Source organism: Rhamphochromis sp. 'chilingali', assembly GCF_963969265.1.
Source record: "Rhamphochromis sp. 'chilingali' genome assembly, chromosome: 1".
NCBI lineage: Eukaryota > Metazoa > Chordata > Actinopteri > Cichliformes > Cichlidae > Rhamphochromis > Rhamphochromis sp. 'chilingali'.
The window spans coordinates 64,997,427-65,024,703 of record NC_137929.1 but is presented as its reverse complement, the minus strand read 5'-3'; the positions used below and the strand labels follow the sequence as shown (position 1 = coordinate 65,024,703).

Here is a 27,277-nt window from a genome sequence, read left to right as displayed (position 1 = left end):
GGTTTGCTCTTCTTCTCTGATGCTGTTTGTCCATACCTCTGCTGTTTGCTTGGACTCTTTGCTCAGGACTTGCTGCTGTCTCTTTATCTGCCATTTTATTGCTCTTTGGAGCTGCATTCCTTGTCTTCAGGGAGGTGTGAGAGCTTGCTTGTGAGGTTGAGAGACACATGGCGCTGTAAATAAGTCAGCCAGAAACTTGGCCTGAATGTTTCCAATGATGTTAAACTATGACTTTCTTCCGACTGCTGCATGTGGAAAATTGATTCAGGTCTGCTTTTCACCTGAAAGTGACAAACTAAGACATTTTCATTATCATCATCACTGCTTAATCAACACACATCTCTCTCTCTCTCTGTGTTTTTGTGAACAGTCCTTTCTTAAAAGCAGAAAATTAGATTGTAGTTGTTCTTGGCTGATCAACACAAAACCTTTTTCCTATGATTTTTTTTATCTACAATATAAATTCTTTCTCTTTTTCACTCTTTTTTTTTTTTTTACAATAGCTGGTGACCTGCAGAATCACCGCTCTCACAATCAGAGGCAATTACTTTTACACAGCGCACAAAAACACTGTGACGTCAGACACATTCACACTCACCTTTTCATCTGCATAAATAAATCATATGGCTGATGATATGTGCCATGGTGATCCATAGGCATGATCACAAGTTTATTTAATTATTTTTAACCCAACAAAACAAAAAAACAGAAACATGATGCTGATGCTATGAACACTCTACACACATGAGTCAAGATGCAGAAAAACTGCTCACGGAAACGCTGCACACTCCAGTTATCACAGTTATAGTTCTGTTTCCCTCTCTTCGAGGAGTTCTCAGACAGCTCTCGATCTGATAATGTGTAGCTTGCTCATCAGCTCAGAAAAAACCGCAACGCAACCTCACACAGTGGTTGCGTGCTTTTCCCACAGTGGCAAAGACTTACACTTTCATATTCAATTCAGCTTCTCCATCATGTACTTTTAGATGTTTCATACAGGGTTCAACATATTAGTTGTTTTCACAGGTGTGCTCTATATCTCAACAATGGCTCATAATAAGACGACAGTCTTTCACACAGGTCAAGTGCCTCTATGCACTTCATTAGTTTAAATATTTGCCTATTTTACTACATCTCATATGTCATTGTACTGAATTTGAGCAACCACAAGCTTAATGTAGATTACTTTTAGCAATTATCCACCTCAATTAAATCTATGGTCTGGAACACAGGCTGTTGTCGATCAGGGAAAGCTAAAGAGTTAACATTTTGTGTCAGCAAGGGGTGGGGGAAAGCCATTCACCAGAGCACATCTTAAGTGCTACTGATGTGGGCTGGCCTTCTCCACATGCTCTTCAAGGCTGGTGTGTTTTCTGAAAACTTCTAACATTTGAATCTCTTCCATTTATAAGCCTGCGATTAACCGCACGGCTCAGGACCACGTGAAACCCGCGCGACCATGCTCACGTGAACCCGCGCAGCTAAGGAGCCGTCGCTCTCTTTTTTTTTTTTTTTTTTAAATTTAAATACTTTGTGCTGCCAGGAGCAAAGTCCAGCATAAACGTCTGTTACCCTCCGACACACTCTTGGTTGCTTAGGAATCCATGATAACGACAACAGCTAGTGTCACGGACCACGTGTTCCGCTCTGCACGCACTCACACAACAACAACAACGAAAACAACAACGACAATAACACAAAATAGGCCTATCGTCCAGCACAGTCTGGACCCCGCGGAACTTCTCAACGCCCCACAAAGTGGCGGAGAACTCACCTCTCGCTCCACAAAGTAGCGAGGAACCTCTCGCTCCACAAAGTAGCGAGGAACCCAGATAACCGAATTTCCCAGAGGAACCCACCCGAGGGATTAATAAAGTTCTATCTTATCTTATCTCTTATCTTATCTCTCCACAAAGTAGCGAACTTCTCAACGCCTCACAAAGTGGCGGAGAACCCACCTCTCGCTCCACAAAGTAGCGAAGAACTCACTTATCGCTCCACAAAGTAGCAAACTTTTCAACGTCTCACAAAGTGGCGGAGACTTCACAACCACACGGTTATAGAGTCGGGCTCTAGGGACTTACTTGGTGTTGCTTAGTGTGTAATATCAGCCTCGGATCCCGCCGATTGTCATTCATCGAGGAGAAAAGACAGACAGTTAATCCACAGGAACTTCCTGGCTGACGTCAGTCTTTCAGCGTGTCTCTTCTCCCCTCGGTGAATGTCGACTCCAGGGCTCCGGCTCTCGAAGGACCAATTAATGATAGCTTTCTAGCTTGAACCTATTCGCTGGAACGTTGAAGACAATATAATTACACAGCAAAGCAAGACACGAGTAGGCAAAGTTCTTCATGTTTCTCGTGCACGGGAGAGAACCGGACAAACGCCGTTCCTTCGCTTGACCCCAGTTGCTCTCGTCCTTTCTCCCCTAACACTGCTCTTTTATTGAGGTTACATGAATATGCATAGGTTCATTAACATATGACGTCTACATACACACAAAGAGTACCGTGTGTGTGTGTGTGGTACTGCTGATCAAAGGGTCCTATAACATGAAAGCACAAAAGCAAACATCCTTGGTCAGGAAGAGGGTAGTCTCACCCTCACCCTAAATGGTTCACCCTAGATAACACGGTGAGGAAGTCCAGCAGTTCATCAAACCAAAAGCACTTAGACTAGAACAGACGTAGCTACGTTAATCCTACCATAAAACAATAAGACAAGGTACGACCTCTCTCATGCTCCCAAAGTGCTCTCTAATGCACACAAAGTTTGCAGACTATCAAGGATCAAAACCTCTACCAATCTACAACTAATTACAAAACTCTAAGCATATATAAGTAGATATTTCTAAGCATAAATGGAAATCAACAATACAAAACCTAACACCTGCTCCATGGTTTTTCACAACATTTTGCACATCACTATTTAATACAGGAAGTAGGTGAACTAAAACAAGTCATCGGTCTTTGTGAGAGGACCATATTAATGAAACAAACCTCAATGACATCATAGGGATCCCTAAAGATGCTCCTGCTGCTTCTCTTCCTCCTCATCCTAAGCTTCCTTCTCCTTGTCCTCGCCTTCCATCCAATTGTAATTCAACCTAATTGTGTTTCTCCCCCTCCTCTTCCTCATTTTGTTGGAGCTGTGAACACAATTAATGTGAATCTGGATTAATTTGTGCAAACAAGAAAAATCTGCAGCTTTTTGGTCAGAGGTGCTCTTGTGATTTAAGCCGGGTAGAGTAGATTTATCTGTTGATGCTACCTGCTTCAGCTCTGGCTGCTGAGTGATATTTATACCCTGGCTGGATTACAAACTTTAACTATTTGCTGAACTTTGGCCCACCGTTGATACCTCTTGTTAGTATAACGACCTCTTCTTAGCTTGTATGTATGATGTATGATGGTGGATAAATGAAATATACTAAAAAATAACTATATTACAAAAGAACATGTCACGGTTCTGGGCCCGTTGGACCCAGTATTTTGAGTTTATTATGTTTTGGTTTATTTTTGCATTATGGATTGTTTTCTGATGTTCTGGTCCTTTGTTTATTATTATCATTATGGATCTGTTTCTGTTATTCTTGGTGAGGGATCAGTTCTTAGGTTTTGGGTTCTCATGTGTATTGCAGTTTCTGTTCAGTGTCATGTCTGCATCTGGTTTAGTACTTCTTGTTTCCTGTCTTATTGTGAAAGTCTTTGTCTTATGTTAGTGTGTGCAGCTTAGCTCCCCCGTCTCGTTAGCCCTGATCTCACCCAGCTGTGTCTCCCTTCTGTGGCCCATTCCCTCATTACTACCCTGTGTATTTAAGCCCTGTGTTTTCCCATGCTTGGTGTCGTGTCGTACCTTCAGATTATGCCTGTGTGTTCCTGTTCTCTGGTTTCAGTGGTCACTTCATGTTTTGTTTTCGTACCAGCAATAAAGCTGAGGTTTTTGAGTTTCACGTTAGTGTCTGAGTCCTGCGTTTGGATCCTCCTCTCCGCCTGCCCACACACAGAGCCCTGACAGAACATCTATCTTGGAAACATCAAATGACCGGAGCATAACTTGTCAACTAGTCCGAAAATAAGTTATGCAGGAACAGTCAAAGACACACCTTCTCATGTCACATTTCTATTCATTTCTATATAATTAGATTAGACAATAAAGAGTTATCTAATCTAATTATTCATTCAAAGCACTTATGCATAGCTGTATTTTATACAGCTCATACAGAATTCAAAGTACAGGTTCATGTGAGTATTTAATGTACGGCTCAGATTGTAACAGCAGTCTGGCGAGGAAGGAGCGGCTAGCCGGTCCAGCGGGCATGTGGTGTGGAGGTTAGCCGGATAACACGGAGCCGGTCAGTTAAATTAAACAACAGACCTTTATTTCTTGTCAGCAACATAAGACCATACAAGCCAGGTCTCCACGGCTCTACACTGTCCGTACATACATGTGCGGGGATCGGTAGTCGCCGGTGCCAGGCCGTTACGATGGTGAGGTCTATCCTGAGAACAGAACACGAGCAGCATGTAATGGCTGCCACGCTATACTCACACACCCCCTAGGAGACTCCCCCCCTAGTGGTGCTATAACCCAAAAGGTTTGTTACATCACCCCCCCGGCAATTCGCAGGCTGTCCTCAGCCGGACCCAGGTGACCCTCCTCCCGCTACCCTTCTTCACTATACATAGTTACATTAGGTACTAAGCAGGTTGTGGAGGAATTGTTAGACACCCTTACCTTATGCATTGGTACAGTCAATAAACAAAATTAGTGCTTGAAGCAAACAATACAGAACATGCAGTATTACTGCCAATCCATCTTCCAGAGATGGTCATAGACAAGGGAAACAGTCAGACATACAACACAACCAGTCACACAAATCAGTACAACCGAAAACCAAACAAAGGCTCTCACGGGCCACAATGACGAGGGCTCAGTGGAACAGAACAAGTAATCACCCCTTATGAACAGAACAATTACAGCATGTACATGTATGAAACCAACCCTCAGTCAACATTGAGTCTGTCCGTATGATGACGGTTAGTCCACCTGGTAGCAGTCCAACCCTCAGTGATTCTGGGGCACCGGCGGGGTCTCAAATGATAGTGTTCCCCCTCGGCCGGTGGCGACTCAGAGGCGCCCTCGGCGGGGTGCCCGCCTGTTTCGATATCCCCTGAACTCGGGAATGAGGGCTGTTCCCCCGTTTCAGTCTCATCCAGACTCTCCTGGGCCGAAGTCCGGTGCCCTGAAGGAGATGTGGAGTCCCAGGAGTAAAATGGCTGAACGTTCACGACGTGGAAGACTCCTGCGTCTTCACCAGTGTCAATCTTGGCTAATCTGTAGTTGACCTCCCCAAGCTTCTGAGTAACCTGGAGGGGCCCTGTAAACAAGGGTGCCAGCTTGGCCGTGAAGCAAGATTGAGCGTCCGATCGATGATGAGCTTTGACTTTCACCAAGTCTCCGACTGCGTAGGTCATCGGCCGGCGTCTCAGGTCGTAGTAGCGTTTCTGCCTAGCATGGCTGCGAGCCAGTGTCTCCCTGGCCCGATCGTGGGCCTCCTGAAGCGACGCTTTAAGGGTCTCCGGATAGGGCATGGATGACTCCTCGCTCTCCCCGGACGGCTTAGTAAGCAAGTCAAGGGGTGTCTCCAGCTCCCTACCATACAACATCATAGCAGGGCTGAGTCCTGTACTCTCATGGGGGGCCGAGCGCAGCGCGAAACAGATTTGGGACATGAACTTATCCCACGACGCGTGCTTATCGCCCACGTATGCGCGGATGGCCGTTTTGAGAGTTCTGTTCACTCTTTCGGTCGCATTAGTTTGCGGATGATACGCCGTCGTGAGGCGGTGGGTGGACCCAAGAGTGGAGAGAACAGAATCAAACAGCTCACTGACAAAAGGTGAGCCCCTGTCCGAAATAAGGTACCTAGGGGCCCCATGCCTAGCAAATACCTCGTTAATGAACTTACTGGCTGCCACTCGAGCCGTCGCATCCCGAACCGCACACACTTCGATCCACTTGGAGAAATAGTCTACGAAGACCAGTATGTACGAGTTCCCCGAAGCGGTGCGAGGTAGTGGTCCGACAAAATCGACCCCTGCGTATTCCCAGGGTCGCTGGGGCGAAATGGGGACCATGAAGCCCGCTGGCTTTCTTTGACTGGGTTTTGTGAGTTGACATACTGGGCACGACAAGACGTAGCGTTTAACTTCCGATGCCATCTTGGGCCAGTAAAACCTAGACTGCTGTTTTAGGACGTGAGTCCCCTGAAACCGGCACCTGCCAGTAACCCCTCGCCAGGTCCAATGTTGAAATGAATCGACCTCTCGCTAGGAAGTCGAGAGACTCATCGACCCGCGGTAAGGGGTATGAGTCCTTCCGAGTCACCTGGTTCAGCCCCCTAAAGTCCACACAGAACCGTGGGTCAGCGCCCAACCTGTTAACAATCACGACAGGTGCGGCCCAGGGGCTCATGGACGGTTCAATTATGCCATCCTCCAGCATTTTCTGGACCTGCTCTTCAATGAGTTGTTTCTTTGCAGGGGAGGTGCTGTATGGGGGGAGGAGGTTAGCCGGATAACACGGAGCCGGTCAGTTAAATTAAACAACAGACCTTTATTCCTTGTCAGCAACATAAGACCATACAAGCCAGGTCTCCACGGCTCTACACTGTCCGTACATACATGTGCGGGGATCGATAGTCGCCGGTGCCAGGCCGTTACGATGGTGAGGTCTATCCTGAGAACAGAACACGAGCAGCATGTAATGGCTGCCACGCTATACTCACACACCCCCTAGGAGACTCCCCCCCTAGTGGTGCTATAACCCAAAAGGTTTGTTACAAGATCTACAGACTTTCAGAGTTTCTAGAGCAGACACAGAGCTCACGTCACAACAGGCTTCAGGCGCCATTTTAGTGACTTTAACAATATATTACATTTTAATTTCGGTCTAGCTGACATTAGGTTATGTACGCAGCACGCAATTGAACCACATATTTTAGAAGCCAAAGGTTCAAATTAGCTGGGAGCACCTTCACTTAATTATAACAGTGGTTTTGTTAGGAAAACAGTTTTTGTATACCAGATACTAAATTGCGCTGACCTCAACGGCTAACGTATCTAGCTAATCGCTACTGTTAGCACAACATTAACAGCAAGCTACAATGACGAGTAACAAAAACAAAACAGTAATAAGGTTTCAATGAAAATGTTTTACCTTTTCCAACAGTCCAGAATCCAGAGCTTCAAAGTCCAGCAGGTACTGAAGACTGTTATCCGTTTCGCTGTCACCGTCCGTGAGTTTTTTCCCCCGAAAGGTCAAGGCCCGCCACTCTGTCTGCGCATACCAACGACTGACCCCCTCCGTCCGCTCCCGGGAGGTTATAGTATGACGTGTTCTGACATTACTCTCTCCCTGTCATTTATTTGGCTCAAAACACATATTAACAAATTGCTCAGTGATGAACAACTACTCAGATCATTTACCAAAGCAGTGCGCTTTGTCAAAACAAAGTGTGTGTTCATTACACTGACATTCTGTTCTGCAATTGTTATTTACTTGTATTTTATAATTTGACTTTACATACTGCTGGGTGGTTTGTAAAGTTTACAATAACTAGTATTATCATTATGCTATATTTTCAAAAATACATAATAATCTTAAAGGAATGCCTTGGAGTAGAAAATAGTAATGCTTTATTAAAATTTAAAACTAAAGTACAGTATTTGAATGTGTGTATTGTGTCTACTGTTTGTTAACTCACCATATTCATAATGTGTTTGTGGGGTTAGGGGTGTGTGTGTGTGTGGGTGGGGTGGGGGGTGGGGGGTGGGGGGGGGTTAGGGTCTTTAGGCTTTGGCCCCCACCCCTGCCACCAGTATATTTTTAAGCAAATATTTCTAACTTTTATTTGAATATTCAGTTTCCTATCTTCTCTTAAAGGGTAATTTCCAGGTATCCCGCCCTCCCCCTTCGCACACACATGCACACAAAGAAAACACAGAGTATAATTCACAGCCTCATTATAGTGAATAAATATTTATGCCATTTACACCACCAAACTTAGACTGCTAAGAATGAAGAACCTTTTGTTCTTTAAAGAACCATTTGTAATAGCTGAAGAACCATCCACAAAATAAAAAAGGTTCTTTGACGTATGATGGTTCTTTAAAGAACCATGAAGACATCTGAAGAACCATTTAAGAACCATAATTTTTCTGAGTGCAGTGGAGGTGGTGAGTGACAGGAGAATGGCGGCTAAGCTGTCATCCCTGTTGGACAACGTCTCCCACCCCATGCAGGAGACTCTGACAGCACTGAGCAGCTCCTTCAGTGACTGCAGCACCCACCTGGGGGGCTCTTCAACTGGTGGGGAAGATTGTCACATCTTGCAGGAGCTTTCCTCTCCTCAGGGGCTCTCTCTGCAGGAGGGGGAGACACAGGAGAGGTGGAGGAAGAGCTCAGCCTGGGTGTTTATTGTCTTATGTAGTCTGGAAGAAGAGTGGATGGTGGGGTGGGTGCAGTTTTCTCTGTGGTGGGGTTGGGTGGACTGTCCCGGGCTCTGTGGGGCCGGGAGGCGCTGCTGCGCTGGGCCCCAGTCTGGATGGGCCTGGGCCCCCTTTCCCTGGCGGGTCGCGGAGTATGGGGGTGCCTACTGGGGTCAGCGGGGGAGCTGGCCCCAGGGAGGGGTCACTTGCCCCTCCCTTCCTTCCCTCCCCATCTCCAGCTGCCTCCCTCTTCCCGCTCCGCCACAACCACCCACACATGCAGGACCTTGGAGTAGGGGTATGTCACCAGGGTGCAGAGGAGGCCCGGTTGGTAGAGTACGCTTGGGGAGTGTGATCGTGTGTACAGCGTCTCTTTATGTCTGTCTCCACGTTGGTTGAGTGTGGAGTAAGTGTATATGAGAGCATGAGGGTGGGGATGGATGTTTGTATATGTGTGTGCCTGTTGGACAACGTCTCCCACCCCATGCAGGAGACTCTGACAGCACTGAGCAGCTCCTTCAGTGACTGTGGCACCCACGGTGTGGGACGGAGAGATTTCACAGGTCTTTCCTCCCCACTGCTGTCAGACTCCATAATAAAGACTTTAACTGATCAAACACACACATCCACACGTGTGCAATAGCAATAACACTAAGTGCAATACTCTTTTCTGACAAAGTTGTATTTTTACTCAGTTGTATACAGCATGTGTATTCTATTTTTATCCTATTGTATATTTTATTCTATTTTATTCTACTGTATATAGTATTTTATTTTATTCTATTCTGTATAGTTGTGTAAAGTATTTTAGTCTTATTGTATTCTATTCTACAGTAAAATATGCTGTGGGGCTGTGTGGACAGTGCAGGGAATGGGAATCTTGTCAAAGTTGAGGGACACATGGATTCCACTTAGTATCAGCAGATTCTGGAGACCAATGTCCAGGAATCAGTGACAAAGCTGAAGCTGCGCCAGGGCTGGATCTTTCAACAAGACAACGACCCGAAACACTGCTCAAAATCCACTAAGACATTCATGCACAGGAACAAGTACAATGTTCTGGAGTGGCCATCTCAGTCCCCAGACCTGAATATTATTGAAAATCTGTGGTGTGAATTAAAGAGAGTTGTCCATGCTCAGAAGCCATCAAACCTGAATGAACTAGAGCTGTTTTGTAAGAGATGTTGAATGTTGTGGTTGAATGTTTTGTAAAACATTCAACCACAATTCAGACTCTCATTGGAACCTACAGGAAGCATTTAGAGGCTGTAATTTATGCAAAAGGCAGATCTACTAAATATTGATTTCATGTCTTTTTTTGTGCTGCCCAAATTTATGCACCTGCCTGATTTTGTTTAAACAATTATTGCACACTTTCTGTAAATCCAAAAAACTTCATTTCACTTCTCAAATATCACTGTGTGTGTCTCTGGCCGCTATATCTGTGGGGATGGTGTTCACTCTGTGTTGGAGTGTCATGATGACATCCAGTTTGTGCTTGAGTGTTTGATAAGTGTATGTGTTGGTTTACTGTACACATCAACTTTTGTCCCCTATTGGTGATGGAAATTTCACAGTTTAGGAAGGCTAACCTGTCATGTTTTCCACATTCTCCTTGGTAAACCTGATGTGTTGGTCCACAAAGTTCATGTGATCAGTGAATACCTGAAACAATGACTTGGGTAGGGTTTTCCTGTTAGTGTCACCTGTCTATGAATGATACTTGATCTCAGTTTCCTGAAAATAGTGTCATTTGAATGCTAGCAAAAGGTATGGTCTTCCCAAGCATACTGATAGGGGAGCCTTGTTGTATGTATGTAATGTCCCCGATCTAATAACACCAGGAATGCACAGAGGACACACACAAATTTGGATTCATAGTTATTATTTAGTTAAGACAAGAAAATACACCGCTGTTCAGGATGAAGCAACAGCATGTATGGGAGGAGGTGGATGAGACTCCGCCTCTGACCTTACACAAGTGCTGCGACAAACCAGGAAATAAGCTGTTCGTCTTTCTCAGTAAAGGGAGACACACAGACGATCAGTGAGTAGCTGTAGCTGCACGAGTGAGTGCAGCGACAGTGGAAAACTCCAACACTGCTGCTTCAAGCTGCTGACGCTCCACACACTGAATGTGAGTTTGAGCAAAAACACGACTCAAAGGAAGTTTCAGTGAAGGTGGTAGAGGAGGGAGGGGAGCCAGGACTGACTGTACTTCCTGTCTGCTGTTTTCAGCTTCACTCACAGACTCAATGGCTTCCAGATCAGAGGAGGATCTCTGCTGTCCGGTCTGTCAGGAGGTCTTCAGAGATCCTGTTATTCTGTCATGTAGCCACAGCTTCTGTAAAGACTGTCTGAAGAGACGGTGGAGAGAGAGACCAACACACGAGTGTCCAGTTTGTAAGGAAATATCAGTGAATGCACCACCTTTAAACCGAGCTTTAAAGAACCTGTGTGAGTCGTTCTTACAGGAGAGAGATCAGAGAGCTTCAGAGGCTCTCTGCAGTCTGCACTCTGAGAAACTCAGACTCTTCTGTCTGGACCATCAGCAGCCAGTGTGTCTCATCTGCAGAGACTCAGAAAATCACACCAATCACAGATTCAGACCCATCGATGAAGCTGCACAACAACACAAGAAGGAACTTCAGGAAACTCTGGAGCCCTTAAAGAAGAAGTTAAAGGTTTGTGAAGAAGTTCAAGTGAAGTTTGATCAAACAGCAGAACACATTAAGGTCCAGGCCCGACACACAGAGAGGCAGATTAAGGAGCAGTTTAAGAAGCTTCATCAGTTTCTAGCAGAGGAAGAGGAGGTCAGGCTGGCTGCACTGAGGGAGGAAGAGGAGCAGAAGAGTGGGATGATGAAGGAGAAGATGGAGGCTCTGAGCAGAGAGATAGCAGCTCTTTCAGACACAGTCAGAGCCACAAAGGAGGAGCTGAGAGCTGAAGACGTCTCATTCCTGCACAACTACAAGGCTGCAGTGGAAAGAGTCCAGCGCTGCCCCCTGCTGGATGATCCACAGCTGCCCTCAGGAGCTCTGATAGACCAGGCCAAACACCTGGGCAACCTGATCTTCAACATCTGGAACAACATGAAGGACATGGTCTCCTACACTCCTCTCATTCTGGACCCAAACACTGCTCATCCAAACCTCATCCTGTCTGAAGATCTGACCAGTGTGAGAGGAGGAGAGAGGCAGCAGCTTCCTGATAATCCAGAGAGGATTGATTATTACATTTCTGTCCTGGGTTCTAAGGGTTTTAACTCAGGGACTCACAGCTGGGATGTCGAGGTTGGAAATAATACAAGCTGGATGCTTGGTGTGGTAGAAGAGTCTATTCAGAGGAAGGGAAACAAAGAGTTTGGATTTTGGGGTGTGATTTTCAGTTTAGGTGAATACTCAACACGCTCACCATCAGCTCCTTTCACTGCTCTCTCAGTAAAGAAGAAGCTCCAGCGGATCAGAGTGAATCTGGACTGGAACAGAGGAAAGCTGTCGTTCTCTGATCCTGATACTAACACACACATACACACCTTCACACACACTTTCACTCACAGGATGTTTCCATTCATTCAAACTGGTGATGAAGTGAAGGTGTTGCCGGTGACGCTGACGGTGTCAGTGTCAGCGGCACCATTAGCAGATCAGGTCAGTTCAGGATGATTTTTTTTCTAATGTGCTTTCCTGTCAGTGCTGCATGTAGCCAAAACCCCAAATATTTCAAAGATATTCTTTTTGTCCTTTTTAACATTGTGCTCTAAAGCTTCTGTGACTATAGCTTATTCAGTTCAAAACTTTAAGTTTATTTGTAATGCATGACAGCAGTAAGCTACAGCACAAATGGTAAAATCTGTTTTGGATTGTTTGTTATCTTATATGGGTACATGCTGTATTAATTATTTTTTTGTTCTTTTTGAGTTCCTTGGCCTCCGCTCCAGTCTTTCTGGGTTTGAGTGAAAGAGGAGGTTGAGCTGGTTTACAAGAAGAAGCCAATAAAATGGACTGAACCATGTCTTGCGATCACACGGGGGGGGATGGTGTTCTTCTTAAACACACACACACACACACACACACACACACACACACACACACACACACACACACACACACACACACACACACAATTTTTAATAGTTTGGACCTTTGTGTTTTTGGCTTATTGGTCCCTAATAGTGCTGTCCACCTTTTCACATGGAAAATCATTTCACTGTTTCTCACTGAATGACTCCCCAAACTAGATTTGAAATTCTATCAAGTTTCTAATCATTACAAGTGATTCATGTTTCTATTTGATGTGTAAATGGAGATGATTTAGTTTGCTGGGATATGGACTGACATGTGTTGAATGGGAGGAGCAGTTTGTTGTTGTCTTCTTGTCTGTTTATGACAACAATAAATATGTTGTTGAAACAATGATCCATGTTTAACTCCATATATGAAATGTTTCTGATCTTTGAATTCTGTTTGATTAAAGACTTTCTTCATGACACAAATGAGATTTCAGTGTATTAATAGAACTAAATAAGCTCAGAGTTGAAAGGCTGGAGTATTATGTAAAAATTATAAATTGTTCATCAAATTGCCCTGCGACAGACTGGCGACCTGTCCAGGGTGTACCCCGCCTCTCGCCCTATGACAGCTGGGATAAGCTCCAGCGCCCCCCACAACCCTGAAAAGGATAAGCGAAAGCGAATGGATGGATGGCTGTTTATAAAATAAATAAAGCTGTGTGTTATTGTTTTAATATATACACGATGCAAATTTGCTCATAAATGGGTTGGCGCGTCATGTTTTCAGAGTCAAGAGCTTCATTCAGTGTTAATGTTTGGATTTGAAATATTGCCGGTAGACATAGAGTGCAGAGGGTTTTTCAGCATGCTTACACATACACCAGTGATGGCTTTTTATAAGTCTCTGGGTCACAGAGTCCAAACAAGATGTCCTGAACTGGGCCTTAGAATAAACTGAAGGATAACATTTGATAGTCAAGGCTACACAGGGTGTGTTTTTGTGTCCATGTTTCTCTTATTTCAGGAAAAGGAACAGGAACTGCCAAAGCAAATTAAATCTTTCTAAACCACAAATATTTCTTCTTAAATATTTGAACACAACAACAGTCAAATAGTGAAAAATAGGAAGTAAGCATGGTGCTACTGGAGTCGTGTGTGTCAAGACTGATTTCAGCAGGAATGGAGAGAGGGGAGAGTAGAGTGAACAGGCATTGTTTAGAAGGGTTCAGCAAATCTGAGCTGGCAGCAATCGCTTCAGAGTGTCAGGTCAGAACACTTGCAACTTTTCAGATGCAAGAGGAACAAACTGCCAGAGTCCAGGAATAAAGTTGTCATTCTTTATATTTCAAGAATGGGCCCCATGGGTGGGCAAGAGTGTGGGGTGTGAGTGTGTGTGGTTTGGTCTTATGAATGCACACACATTGTCGGTTGTGCGGCTGCCGTTTGTCTCTAAACTGAAGCTGCATGTGTGCACATGAGCCAGCTTCAAACTTGGCAGTTTTGTGTCTGGATTAATGCAGGAAGATGTTAAATATTTGAAATACTGTATTTGTGTTTCTGATAATATCTGTGAATACTGGATTACTAAAGATCAGAAAGAACTGCGTTTTTCCACATTATTACTTCTGTTTTTATTTGCCAACTTCAGAAATTATTTTTGAGAATAATAAAAGAAATGTTTGAAAAGAAAAAATGTAAACAGTCATGGATAAATAATATATGATGACAAGATTATATTTCTAAAGGAAAAAGCTGCTGTAATGAGAAAAAAAAACATTTGGTTCTGAGCACAATTATCTGTAGTTTGTTTTCATTGAGGAACACTTCTGCATTGCAGAGACAACCTTGTTTGTCCTGACAACTCCTGTGTGAATGTAGATGAACATCAAAGTGTCAGATAGAGATAGACCACATGTAGCTGTAAAAAATATTACTTATACTCACTGTAGAGGATCCACAGGGACACCTGATGACAATGTTTAGAATCAGCAGCTTATTTAAACCATTTACTAGCCACCAACATGAGGTCATGACCTGAAATAGTTTTCCAAAAGTCTTGATGGAGTTCCCAGAGATGCTGAGCACTTGTTGGTCCTTTTGCCTTCACTCTGCGGTACATCGCATCCCAAACCATCTCAACTGGATTTAGGTCAGGTGATTGTGGAGGTCAGGCCATCTGGACAATAAGTCTCACTATCTGTTTAACAGATAGGTTATGAAGTTACAATTCCCCACTGTTTGTATTTGTATGTGTGTAGAACATATTTGTGATGCTATCCATTATGTATATATGTGTATATGTGAAGTGCATTGAGGGTCTCGAAAAGCGCTTCACATATACATATAAATCACACCCACATATAAATGGAATCCATCATTATTGTTATTATTATTATTATGACACAAAAGTGACATTACTAAAACATGTTATCAATACATAAAATAAAGAAATATCAATCACAATCCCCAACAGTGTCACCAGCAATGCACCTCCACACCATCACACCTCCTCCTCCATGCTTTACAGTGGGAACTTTGGTGTTAAGTGATGTGGTTGAAAAGTTTGAGTGCGCCTAACTTTTGTGATGGTGCGCCTAAGAAAAAAAGTTAGGTGCACCAGTGCAACCATGGAAAAACGTTAGTCTAGAGCTCTGCGTCTGCTTGTTGCTTTTTCTTAGTAGTGGTTCAAAGTAAAACAGGAAGCTCACAAACTGTTTTACAAACACAAACTCAGGGACACGAATAGAACATGAGGGGGGAGAATACAGGTTGGAGTAATAAACCACTGAACACCAGAATCAAACCATGAGAACTAATACAAAATCAGAAGAAACTAGAAAATAATAACAATAAACTCAAAGCAATGGGTCACTGACCCAGGACCATGACACAAAGTGGGAAACAGAGCATTTACTTTCAGCTTCTCTGACCTTCACATACTGACCTGTTCACTATGATCATAACACCTCTATTCATTTATATTTTGTAGTGCTCATTATTCATTTTTCATTGTTTTTACTGCTTTAAAGAGAGTGCAATGTTTTACAACATTAATGTAACACCATCCACTCATTTTGACGCTATGTGGCACCGAAAAGATGAAGGTAGCTGATGTCCACAGCTGTGCAAACACATGAGTGAGAGTGAAAGAGACATAGGAGAGTTCACCTATAACATGAGGAGACATGTTACAGCAGAATGTGAGCACAGAAATGGATGATTCTGTCTTCCAGCAAGAATCAGAGGACATGAGTGGACAGAACAACTTTTCCTAATCTATGACTAATGATTTTACCATTTCTGTATTTGATTTGATTTGATTTGATATTTTGGAAGGGTTGGGTTGGGACTGCTATCACTCAATGCCTCTAGATCAAAAAGTGTATAATTCCCATCTAACATGTGTGTATGTGTGGCAATGCAAGGGAGTGATGATGAGAGGGTAAAAAGGGAAAGCAATCATGATGCACGCACACTAGGGTGGTGGTGTGGTGACTGCAAGCTCAAAAGCTTTAATGTTACAAGGAAAAACCTGAAAGCACCACCCATATTACTTACGGCTTGTATATTTTACATTTTATATATATATGTTTTTCCCTATGTTAATACTGTACATATGTACATAGCGCTGCAGAAGTGTACACCCCCCCCCCCCCCCCAGCATGTTTACACTGAGTAGGAGATGCTCTGTATCTCATTGTACAACTGTATAGTGACAATAAAGGCATTCTATTCTATTCTATTCAGTCACGCCCACTTTAGGCTTTCAGCTTCTGAATAAGGGAAACAAAAGTTTTGAATATATCCAAAACATGAAAACAGTCGTCCTCTTCACCCTCTGTAGTCACTGTAGAAACACACATGCTAACTAGTACCCATCACATTATAGAGCTGGGCACTCCCTTAACCACACGCAAAGCAGAATAAACAAAGTGGGAAAAAAGGGAAGGGCAAAGCAGCAGCTCTTCTGTAACACAGCCCAAAGTAGCAGTAGTGGCTCCGCTGAAAGAAAATATTACGTGCAAACCAGGTATCTAGAATGTGCAATAAATTGTGCAAAGTCCTGTTAAAACATTTACACTGACCATTTCCAGTCAGATGATGGGGGTGTGATTAGGCCTCACTGAAAGTAGAAACCTATATTTAATAGTCTTTTGTGCATTACTGCACAATTTAGATAGAACTGTTCCCCCTTTGGAAGGCCATGACAGAAACTGTATCCCATGTACTAAACCCATAAATACTCATCAACCTATATTCTCTCAGACCAGGGCCAACAGTTTGTATTCTCTGTATTTGTATCTGAATTTCTAGAAGATAAAGACTTCAAAACATCATCCCTAAAACTACCCAACTTGAAAGAAAGGATGAATCATTGAGGTAAAGATTATTTCATATGTTGTTCGGCTCAGAGATTATTAAATCTCCGTCAGTACCGGCGTACAATCGCAGATTAAGTAATAGACCTTCGGACCGCAGCTGCAGAGGCAGGCTGGCCGGGTCAAGCCCTTCAGGAAGTTTACCTCTGATCCCTGAATGAATCTATGAAAGATCAAATGGCCTCACCTGACAAGCCAGCCACCTTTGAGGCGTTAGCCTCTCTCTCCCTTTGTATTGATAATTGTCTGAGGGAGAGAGAGGGAGAAAAGAGTTATAGTTACCAACGTTCGCATGTGATTCACAAGCCCTGTCTTCTTCTCTCTGTGTCATTAATCATAAACCAGGTCACTCACTTATTTCAGGCTCTTGTTGATTCAGGCTGTGAACATAACCCCTTGATTTGTATCTGGCTAGTCAGTTAAATATACCTCTCCTGCCCCTGGATTGCCCTTTTCTGGCCAGTGCTAACGGTAACCATAGAGAGAAACTGCCTTTCTTCATCATCTGTTCATGGTTCAGGGTTCAGGGGTGGCCGCTATTTATCATGACCTCCATCCAAGAGGTTTTCAATAACAGTAAAGCCCTGTCATTTCCACCATTCCATGACTGCACCATAGAACTCCTTCTCAGTGCCAGTCTACCCACCAGTCACCAGTACAATCTGTCAAAACTAGAATGAGTTGCCATGGAAAACTTCAATGGGTGCAGGGTTTGTTTTTGTAGGGGAAAAGGATGACTGGCGTTGCCCCTGACTTCCAGGGCCTCAAAGAAAAAAAAACATAAAAAAAATACCCCCTTCCACTCATCAGCTCTACATTTCAGCTGCACATTATTCACCAAACTCCACCTCTGAAAAGCATACCATTCTTTTCATGGTGTGCCAGAAATAAGGTACAGACTCTGCATCCTGCGTGACTTTTGTAGCCTTTACTCCACACCTCACAGGCCATGGTCAAATATAATATTAGACTTTGTCACTGGTCACCCAGTTTCCTCTGGGAAAACAACCATGCTTACCGTCATAATCCCAGAAAAGCTCCCCACTGCTTCCTAAACCGCAAAAACACTGGTTGAACAGGTATTCAGGTTAAATGGGATACCTATGTAAATAGTGTCAGACAAGAGACTACAGTTTGTTCCACAGATCTGGAAGAGGTTTTGTACGGCCCTAGGGGCCAAAGCCATATCTCAGTTTGGGATATCTCCCTTAGGCTAATGGTCAGATTGAGCGCTTCAATCAGGAGCTAGAACCCACGCTCTGCTACATCACTACCCATATCCCGGGTCTCCTGGTACACTTACCTTCCATGGGTCGAATATGCTCACAACAAACTCACTTCTTCTGCTACAGGTCTCTCACCATTTGAGGCATTGTTAGGTTATTAACCCCTGCTGTTCCCAGAGCAGGAAACTGAATTTGCTGTGCCGTCAGTACAGCATCACCTTCAGTGCTGCTGCCAGGCTTGGTCATGGACACGGGAGGCCCTGCTTTGTTCGGTGACACGGCAGCTTCATTATGCCAACCAACAGCATACAGGGGCTCCTACATACTCGCTGTCACAAGAGGTGTGGCTGGCTGCAAAAGACATTCCGCTCCGGACATCTTCTCGCAAACTTTCACCTAGTATCCTCGGCCCTTTTATATTGACACAGTGCTAAGTCCTGCAGCTGTCATGCTCAAGCTTTCTTTCATCCATTTGGGTCCATCTCACATTCCGCGTGTTCCAAATCAAAGTGGTGCTTTTAAGTGCTCTGTGCCCACCATCCGAACTCTTGCCTCCACCCCAGCTCATCAACGGACCCCCGGCCTACTCAGTCCGGCGTATCTTAGATGTGCGGTGGCACGGCAGGGGTCAGTAGTTTCTAGTTGACTGATGGTCTGAATGAGTGGCTGTATTCTTCCATAGAGCTGGAGTTTCCACCCCTGGGTGGAGCTACCTCATTTCAATCACGATTTGCAATTTGGGCTGCCTGCATTTAAGACTAGTGCTCTAGATAATGCTTTGCCAGATCTTCTCTGCTAATCTGCGTTAGTGTGAGTCCACCAAGTTGCTCCATCATAAAGTTCAACGTATGCTTACCTGGTGTTTTCTTGCTGTGGTTTTCAGGAATCCTCTGGTCCAATATTTTAGTCTTGGTGATACCACTACCAGGCGCTGGTCTGTTTGGTAATTGACCTGCGTGCCTCCCTGCCACTGCTCAAAGGATTCACAGAAAACACTCCCTCTGGACCTTGGCTTCTGGACACTTACCCGGACCACTTTGACTGTCTTCCCTTCAGCCCTTCCCTGTTATTTAGTCTTCTTATCTGTCAGGGCTAATGAGCGGTATGGATTCAGGTGCGGAGCTCTGGGTTGAAGCCGACAGTGCATTTAATTACAGTGCTTGAAATACAGTCTTCAAACAGTGAGATATCCAACAATGTCCTTTCTCTAAATCCCAAAAGTGGTGAAGGCGAGTTTCCCCGTGAGGTCGGTGTGCACTCCTTCCGTGTGAATTCCTCCTCCCGAAAACACCAGTGAATCCCTTTTCTCCACTCCTCCGTCCCGTACTTATATATATATATATTGTACTATTCTTAGTTAGCGTATTGTCTGTCTTGTCTTAATGTTGGTCTATGTTGGTTTATAATGGAGCACTGTAACAAAAAAATAAATAAATTTCCCCCAGGTATCAATAAAGTATTCTGATTCTGATTCAATTAACAACTTCATTTTAAGAATTGTGCGGCTATTCAAATTAGCCAAACCGGGTGATGTAAGGAGCTCTCTGATTGGTTGGACAGACACAGGCTGTCTGCTTGGATTTTTCTAGCTCATAGCTTCGCCCTGCTATGAAGCGTGTGTGCTTGTACAAAGGCTGTTCAGCCTCGGGATTTACACTCGGCCTGACATGGATATGTGAGGAATGAAGGGACCCTGCAGCGAAACGGAGAGCCCAGCCTCTGATTGAATGCCTGTTTTCACAGTCTGACCACCTGTTGAAGGTAACGTGCTAACATGGCTAACGCTAGCCCCGTTATTTTAAGGTCATCTTACCTTGTGAAAGTTTTATGTCGCAGCTGTACGAGCTGGCTACGTGTTTTGTAAGCTGCTGTGCTCTTCACAAATAAAGCTGGAAGCAGCTCAGACTGTTAGAACCAGCACTGAGGCCTGTTACATTTATAGTGTTAGAACAATGGCTGCAACCTACAGCCTTTAAACTAGCGATGATAAATGCTGACTGTAAACTTGTCAGTCCAGATGTTACCACATTACTTTATGATACTTAGAGTTAAAACAACTGAGACAGGCTGATTAAAATAACAGCTGTCAGTTCTCTCATTCCTTATATCAAGACTGGAGATCACACTACTTATTTCAGTTCATTTAATATGTGAGCGCACAGATTCATTCTCAACTGGACATAAATGATGATCAAAGGTTGTATATATGATGATTCATCAAATCCCAGCCTCTAACACAGTGCGCTGAATCTTAGCTTTGAATGTCCAGTATATTCTAATCAGTGCAATTTAAGCATTCACTGAGCCTACAGTATCTAAACCTGTGTGGCAAATGTGTGGTAAAGACACAGATAATGAAATTTAATTATTAATACAATATACATCATGAAAAACAAAAGCTGAAAATGATTCAGTTTAGTACTTTTCTCTGTATGCTCTGTGATTATAAAGGCCTTAAATTCTGTGATATATACTGTAAATGATTTTTACAGAGGTCTTAAAGTACCTAAATCACTGCTGATAGTCTGGTTGTTTATATTTTCACGTTTTTGTGTCTGTAGGGCTCTTTGATGACGATTTGGACTCCTCTGGGAGATGAGGACACACCCACATCTGTTCCATACTGCAGCCATGGATGGTGTTACAGCTCAGAGTCAGCTTTGGGCCATCAGATGCACACACTAGAAAACCAGCACCTGGACTTCATGCAGGAGAGAAAGCCTAATCCAGCAACTAATCCAGAAGTTAATCCCTGAGCAAACAGGAAAGGGAAATGGATTTTGAAATGCAGTTTATTTATTTATTTATTTTTTATTTATTTATTTTTTACCTGTCCCATTTGGTTCTTTAGCCATCAGAATTGTTGTCTGAAGACCAACAAGGATACCCAATGGATTTACTTTGCCAAATGGATCATCGTGGCATTGCCGTATTGGTCCATTTGATCGACCTTTGTTTTTATTATTTATTATACTTTATTTTCAGATGTTATAGACGGGACAGACATGAGTGAGGGATAGGAAAGGGAGAGAGAAAGAGGAAGGAAAAGAAAAACAGAAGGGGAGAGGGACAGTGAGAAAGGGGGGGAGAAAAAAATGTCCTGGATCACCTGTTGAGAGGAGAAGAATAGAAAACAAGCAACAAAAAAAAACAAAACAAACCAAAGCAACATACTAAACACAACACCATCGCATTAATCTAGCTAAGTGTAAACAGCAGTAAATACTAAATATTCAATGTTGTTGTGCAGCACGCAGGACAGACAGCGCACAATGTGCTTTGAAGTAGCAGCCAAGAAAGGTGTAATTTAAGTCTACGAGCAGTGAACACCCGTGTGCACACCTGTGTGGATCAGCGCGCTTGTATTCAAATGGTTTCCACATGTAATCGTCTGCAAGAGGATGTAGCGAGCCATAGCCCCGTCCCCCAGGGCATGAAGCAGGCATGGAGGAGATCCAGGCCCCAGACATCCAGAGGCCCCAGAGTGCGAGAGCCCAAGGAGGACCACCGGAGGGTCATCCGTGCTACCCTCATGGGAAGGGCTGAGGATCCCCAGACGAGGCGTCACCCAGTAGCCACCGAGCAGAAGCTAGAGGGGGCTGCACCGGCGTGCCCGCCGGCTCTGCTGGCAGCCAGCTGTGCCAGAGTGAACCGAGCCGCAGGCTCAGAGGCCGGAGGCCCGAGGGCCCCCCGCACCCCGGAGGAGGCCTGACCGAGCAACAGGCGCCAGGCCCCGCCAGGTAGCCACCGGGAGTGAGCCGGTACATACCTGAGCGCCCAGCCCCGGACACCAAGAACCACCAATGCACCGACCCCTGAGGGCATCAATCACCGGCAGGGAGTGTGGTGAGGGGAGATAGGCCTTGGAGGGCCTGGGAGTTCCCAGAGAGGTGGAGTCTAAGACCCGACCTGACATATAGACACAGACAAACAGACCAACGTAAGGACTGACATAAATGGACACACACAATCACACTCCCCAAACATACTCTATACCCCGGGTCCAGGTACCCTCGCCCCCAGAGGGGGAAACAGAACCCAGACCCAAGAGATGTTACCCTTCCCCCCAGGGTGGAGGCAAGCAGACCGTCCCAGGCTCCGCAGCAGCAGGGAGGCCAATCGGACAGCTAACATCTCCTCCCAGCCCCCCCGCCCCGATGGCTAGCAGAGAACGGGGGTGTGTGAAGACCCCATACCTCCCTCCTCCCGCTCATGTGTAGTGTTGCTGCGTGTTGTTCTAAAGTGCATTTAAAACAAGGGAGAGCATGGTGCTGCTGCCAGAGAGCAGCAGGTGTTAGCACGGCCCCTCCCGAGAACCCTCAATGTCTACATGGATTTAAAATTGAGAGGTGGGCACCAGCACCAGAGGTAGGTTTGAGTAGACAGACCGTCCACTGGACGCCGTTAACGTGCCCACCCTCAAGGCCCTATATATATATGTGTGTGTTATGAGAGTGTAAGTAATGTGGATGTCTAAGTTGTGAGATAAAATTGAGGCACAGGTGGCCAGAAGGGGACGAGGGGGGGGGATGTCTCCCCTTCACCCTGCAACACACCCGCACCCCAAGGCCCTACCTGTGTGGGTGAGTGTGGTGGAGCGGGAAGAGGGAGGTAGCCGAGGATGGGGAGGATGCCCCTCCCTAGCTCCAACCTTCTGCTTCCCAACCTTCCCAACCTAGCTCCCCCGCTGACCCCAGTAGGCACCCCCGTCATCTGGTACCCACCAAGGCAAGGGAGCCCAGGTCCATCCAGAAATGCAGTTTATTAAAGTGCAATTCAAAAATGAATTTACAAATGCAGAATTTATTCTACAATTCATTATTTAAGCACAGAAATCTTTATTTCAATGCGTGTGGCTCTTATGGTCCTCCATATGACTCAGCAGGTGGGGGTAAACGCAGTTTCTGAGTTTGACTTCTCCTAAGGAATGCAGAAATGGCTCCGCTATGCTCCGGATGGGGGGTGCAGGATGCCCGATATCCAGCCCGATCCTGGAGTAAACTAAAAACAATGAGTTGTAAATAAGTCATTTAACAAAAAACGTCTTCATAGGATAATATTTTTTCTTGATGCAAAAATGTCTATTGTTATTTTGTTAATTACATATGTAACGGATGTAAAGGAGGTATTTGTGATTTAGCACAGGTGTTAGAAGGGAAACCCTCCTCAAAAACGTACGGAGCAGTGGGGCCGCCAAGGGAATGCACTGAATTAAAAACTGTATAATTAAAATATAATTTATTATACAAACAGTTAAAAATGCAAAAGCAATTGAAACAACCCTGGCCAAGGGGTAACACAATAAAAATCCATAAAACACAACATTAAAAGTCCAGTGGCATCCGCCACGATATAAAAGTCACAAAGAACTAAAAAATCCAGCGAAGTGGTGTAAAAGGGAAACCCAGCGGAGTCCTCCCTTTCTCCAGCGTTCCGCGTCCCGGTACGCTGGAGAAAGGGAGGAAGCGGCAGTCACTATTCTTTTCAGGCAGTATTCAGTCGTAAGAAGGGGATAAGTCGAAGACTTACCCCGGGTGGGCAGAGCTCTCAACTCCGCCCGCCGCTTCTGTAAAACTGCAAATCGGCACCAGCTGTCTTGCCGCCTCTGCTCTCCCGCAGTGCACAAGCTGGGCTCTTGCTGCTACTGCCGTCCGCCTGTTCGCTCCGCGTCCCTAGTCGCTGGTGTTGTATCGTCCTCCTGAACGCCAAGCTCCAACCCTTGGGCTTGCAGGCGCCGCCGCCGCCTGACACCACTCACTCCTGCCCGTCTCTCAAGCCTCCCCTCAAGCCTCTGTGGTCTTCCAGGTCCTCTTATTGGCCTCTGGGACCTCCCAGGTGTGATCAGGTTTATAATCAGGTAGGGGCGGAGTCTTTCCAGGACAAGTCACCAATAAATACCATAAAAACATGCAGTAAAACTCATACAAATAAACCATTGTACAATATTAAAATATTAAAAAGGTAAAACACAGCAAACATAGTAAAAAACCTAGATAACTTGTCCCTTTCTACCCCGTGACATATAATGACTGATGCTTAATGTTATAGGAATATTATAATGAACATGGTAAGCTGAAAGACAATGTCTAACATATACGGTAATCCTGTTTTTAGATGATACACAAATGTCTTTTACGCAGGTTTAAGTATTGATTGATTAATTTGCAGTGGTTTAGTATTGAATGAAATACCTATTAAGTCCTCTTTATTTTTAATCATGATGTAATTATTATTTTAATATTAACCATGGGTGCAAATGTTGTGGAAAATAAACACTAGAATTCAGGATTTTTTTCATTATTAAGTGAGGGTGCCAAAGTGATGTAAAATCGATGTCAAATTTGAAGATTATTCTGATATCCAACTCTAACATTGTTTCAATATTAATTGAGGATGCAGAAGTGATGTAAAATGAATGTCAGATTTCAATGTTAATTGAACGGAATTGCCTGATATTGATTTAACATCATGTCAATGTCTTTTTGCTATCTGCACTCTGCTTTCACACTCACATTTTTGGAGATAAAATATCTTTTAGGAGCAGGCCTACGCCTCCAAACACTATCTACACAAAGATATCTGTATATGATCCCCCAGTTATACAAGCTGTTTGTTCTCTTTTTCCTGCCCCACCCTTCTTCCGCTTTTGAATCCTTTCACTTCTTCACTTCTTATTAGTACATCGAGATCTACCAGGCCCCCCACCAGTCCCCTCCAAGGCTTTTCCCAAGTCGTAGCTCAGTTCATGTCTAAGAGATTCACCTCTGTCTGCTAAAATTGTTGTCAAACCTAAAATGAGGATGTGGGCCGAGCTAGGTGAAATAAGTGGAAATTTAATGAAGCTCCGCCTTCTCACGTCACTCACCTGAGAGAAATGAGAAAACAGGCTGTTCCTCTTTCTCAGTACAGAGAGACGCACAGACGATCAGACTGAGCTCAGACCAAACTAGCAGCTTCCTCTGAGTGAGTCCAGCTACAGAAGAGAAAAGTGGAAAACTCCAACACTGCTGCTTCAAGCTGCTGACGCTCCACACACTGAATGTGAGTTTGAGCAAAAACACGGCTCAAAGGAATTTTCAGTGAAGGTGGTAGAGGAGGGAGGGGAGCCAGGACTGACTGTACTTCCTGTCTGCTGTTTTCAGCTTCACTCACAGACTCAATGGCTTCCAGATCAGAGGAGGATCTCTGCTGTCCGGTCTGTCAGCAGGTCTTCAGAGATCCTGTTCTTCTGTCATGTAGCCACAGCTTCTGTAAAGACTGTCTGAAGAGATGGTGGAGAAAAAAACAGATATGTGAGTGTCCAGTTTGTAAGAACATATCTTCAAAGGATGATCCACCTTTAAACCAAGCTTTAAAGAACCTGTGTGAGTCGTTCCTGCAGGAGAGAGATCAGAGAGCTTCAGAGGCTCTCTGCAGTCTGCACTCTGAGAAACTCAAACTCTTCTGTCTGGACCATCAGCAGCCAGTGTGTGTCGTCTGCAGAGACTCAGAAAAACACACCAATCACAGATTCAGACCCATCGATGAAGTTGCACAACAACACAAGAAGAAACTTCAGGAAACTCTGGAGCCCTTAAATAAGAAGTTAAAGGTTTGTGAAGAAGTTCAAGTGAAGTTTGATCAAACAGCAGAACACATTAAGGTCCAGGCCCGACACACAGAGAGGCAGATTAAGGAGCAGTTTAAGAAGCTTCACCAGTTTCTAGCAGATGAAGAGGAGGCCAGGCTGGCTGCACTAAGGGAGGAAGAGGAGCAGAAGAGTGGGATGATGAAGGAGAAGATGGAGGCTCTGAGCAGAGAGATAGCAGCTCTTTCAGACACAGTCAGAGCCACAGAAGAGGAGCTGAGAGCTGAAGATGTCTCATTCCTGCACAACTACAAGGCTGCAGTGGAAAGAGTCCAGCGCTTCCCCCTGCTGGATGATCCACAGCTGCCCTCAGGAGCTCTGATAGACCAGGCCAAACACCTGGGCAACCTGACCTTCAACATCTGGAACAACATGAAGGACATGGTCTCCTACACTCCTCTCATTCTGGACCCAAACACTGCTCATCCACAACTCATCCTGTCTGAAGATCTGACCAGTGTGAGAGGAGGAGAGAGGCAGCGGCTTCCTGATAATCCAGATAGGTTTGATTTGTTCTGCTCTGTCCTGGGCTCTGAGGGCTTTAACTCAGGGACTCACAGCTGGTATGTTGAAGTTGGAGACAGTACACGGTGGTTACTGGGTGTGTTGGCAGAGTCTGTGGAGAGGAAAGGAAACATACAATCTGGATTATGGGAGATATTGTTTGATGGAAGTAAATACTACAAACACTCACCATCAGCTCCTCTCACTGCTCTCTCAGTTCAGAAGAAGTTCCAGAGGATCAGAGTGAATCTGGACTGGAACAGAGGAAAGCTGTCGTTCTCTGATCCTGATACTAACACACACATACACACCTTCACACACACTTTCACTCACAGGATGTTTCCATACATTGAAACTGATGGTAAAGTGAAGGTGTGTCCGTTGAAGGTGTCAGTGTCAGTGCAGCAGATGAGTTGAGGATGATGATGTTTCTAATGTTGTTTCCTGTCAGTGAGTTGAAGCTGTTAAACTGCAGCTGTCCTCCTGCTGCCTCGTTGTTCCAAAGCTCTTTGTTTCTCTTTTAGTTTCACTGTTTCTTTCTGTTTCTGCTGTCCACCTTTTCACATGGAAAATCATTTCACTGTTTCTCACTGAATGACTCCCCAAACTAGATTTGAAATTCTATCAAGTTTCTAATCATTACAAGTGATTCATGTTTCTATTTGATGTGTAAATGGAGATGATTTAGTTTGCTGGGATATGGACTGACATGTGTTGAATGGGAGGAGCAGTTTGTTGTTGGCTTCTTGTCTGTTTATGACGACAATAAATATGTTGTTGAAACAATGATTCATGTTTAACTCCATATATGAAATGTTTCTGATCTTTGAATTCTGTTTGATTAAAGACTTTCTTCATGACACAAATGAGATTTCAGTGTATTAATAGAACTAAATAAGCTCAGAGTTGAAAGGCTGGAGTATTATGTAAAAATTATAAATTGTTCATCAAATTGCCCGGCGAGAGACTGGCGACCTGTCCAGGGTGTACCCCGCCTCTCGCCCTATGACAGCTGGGATAAGCTCCAGCGCCCCCCA

At 44.5% G+C, this 27,277-nt stretch overlaps 2 protein-coding genes across 2 annotated transcripts; both read left to right on the top strand.

Annotated features, from left to right (window-relative positions):
• Positions 1–10,714: 10,714 nt before the first annotated feature.
• Positions 10,715–12,157, top strand: LOC308405429 (nuclear factor 7, brain-like; the record flags this gene model as incomplete). Its single annotated transcript, XM_080896071.1, has 1 exon — positions 10,715–12,157. The coding sequence occupies exon 1, from the start codon at positions 10,748–10,750 to the stop codon at positions 12,155–12,157; it is 1,410 nt and encodes a 469-aa protein (XP_080752197.1). The 5' UTR covers positions 10,715–10,747.
• A 13,111-nt stretch (positions 12,158–25,268) lies between these two features.
• On the top strand, positions 25,269–26,776 carry LOC308405192 (nuclear factor 7, ovary-like; the record flags this gene model as incomplete). The annotated part of the gene is made up of 1 exon (XM_080895658.1): positions 25,269–26,776. The coding sequence occupies one exon, from the start codon at positions 25,269–25,271 to the stop codon at positions 26,655–26,657; it is 1,389 nt and encodes a 462-aa protein (XP_080751784.1). The 3' UTR covers positions 26,658–26,776.
• Between the last annotated feature and the right edge of the window lie 501 nt (positions 26,777–27,277).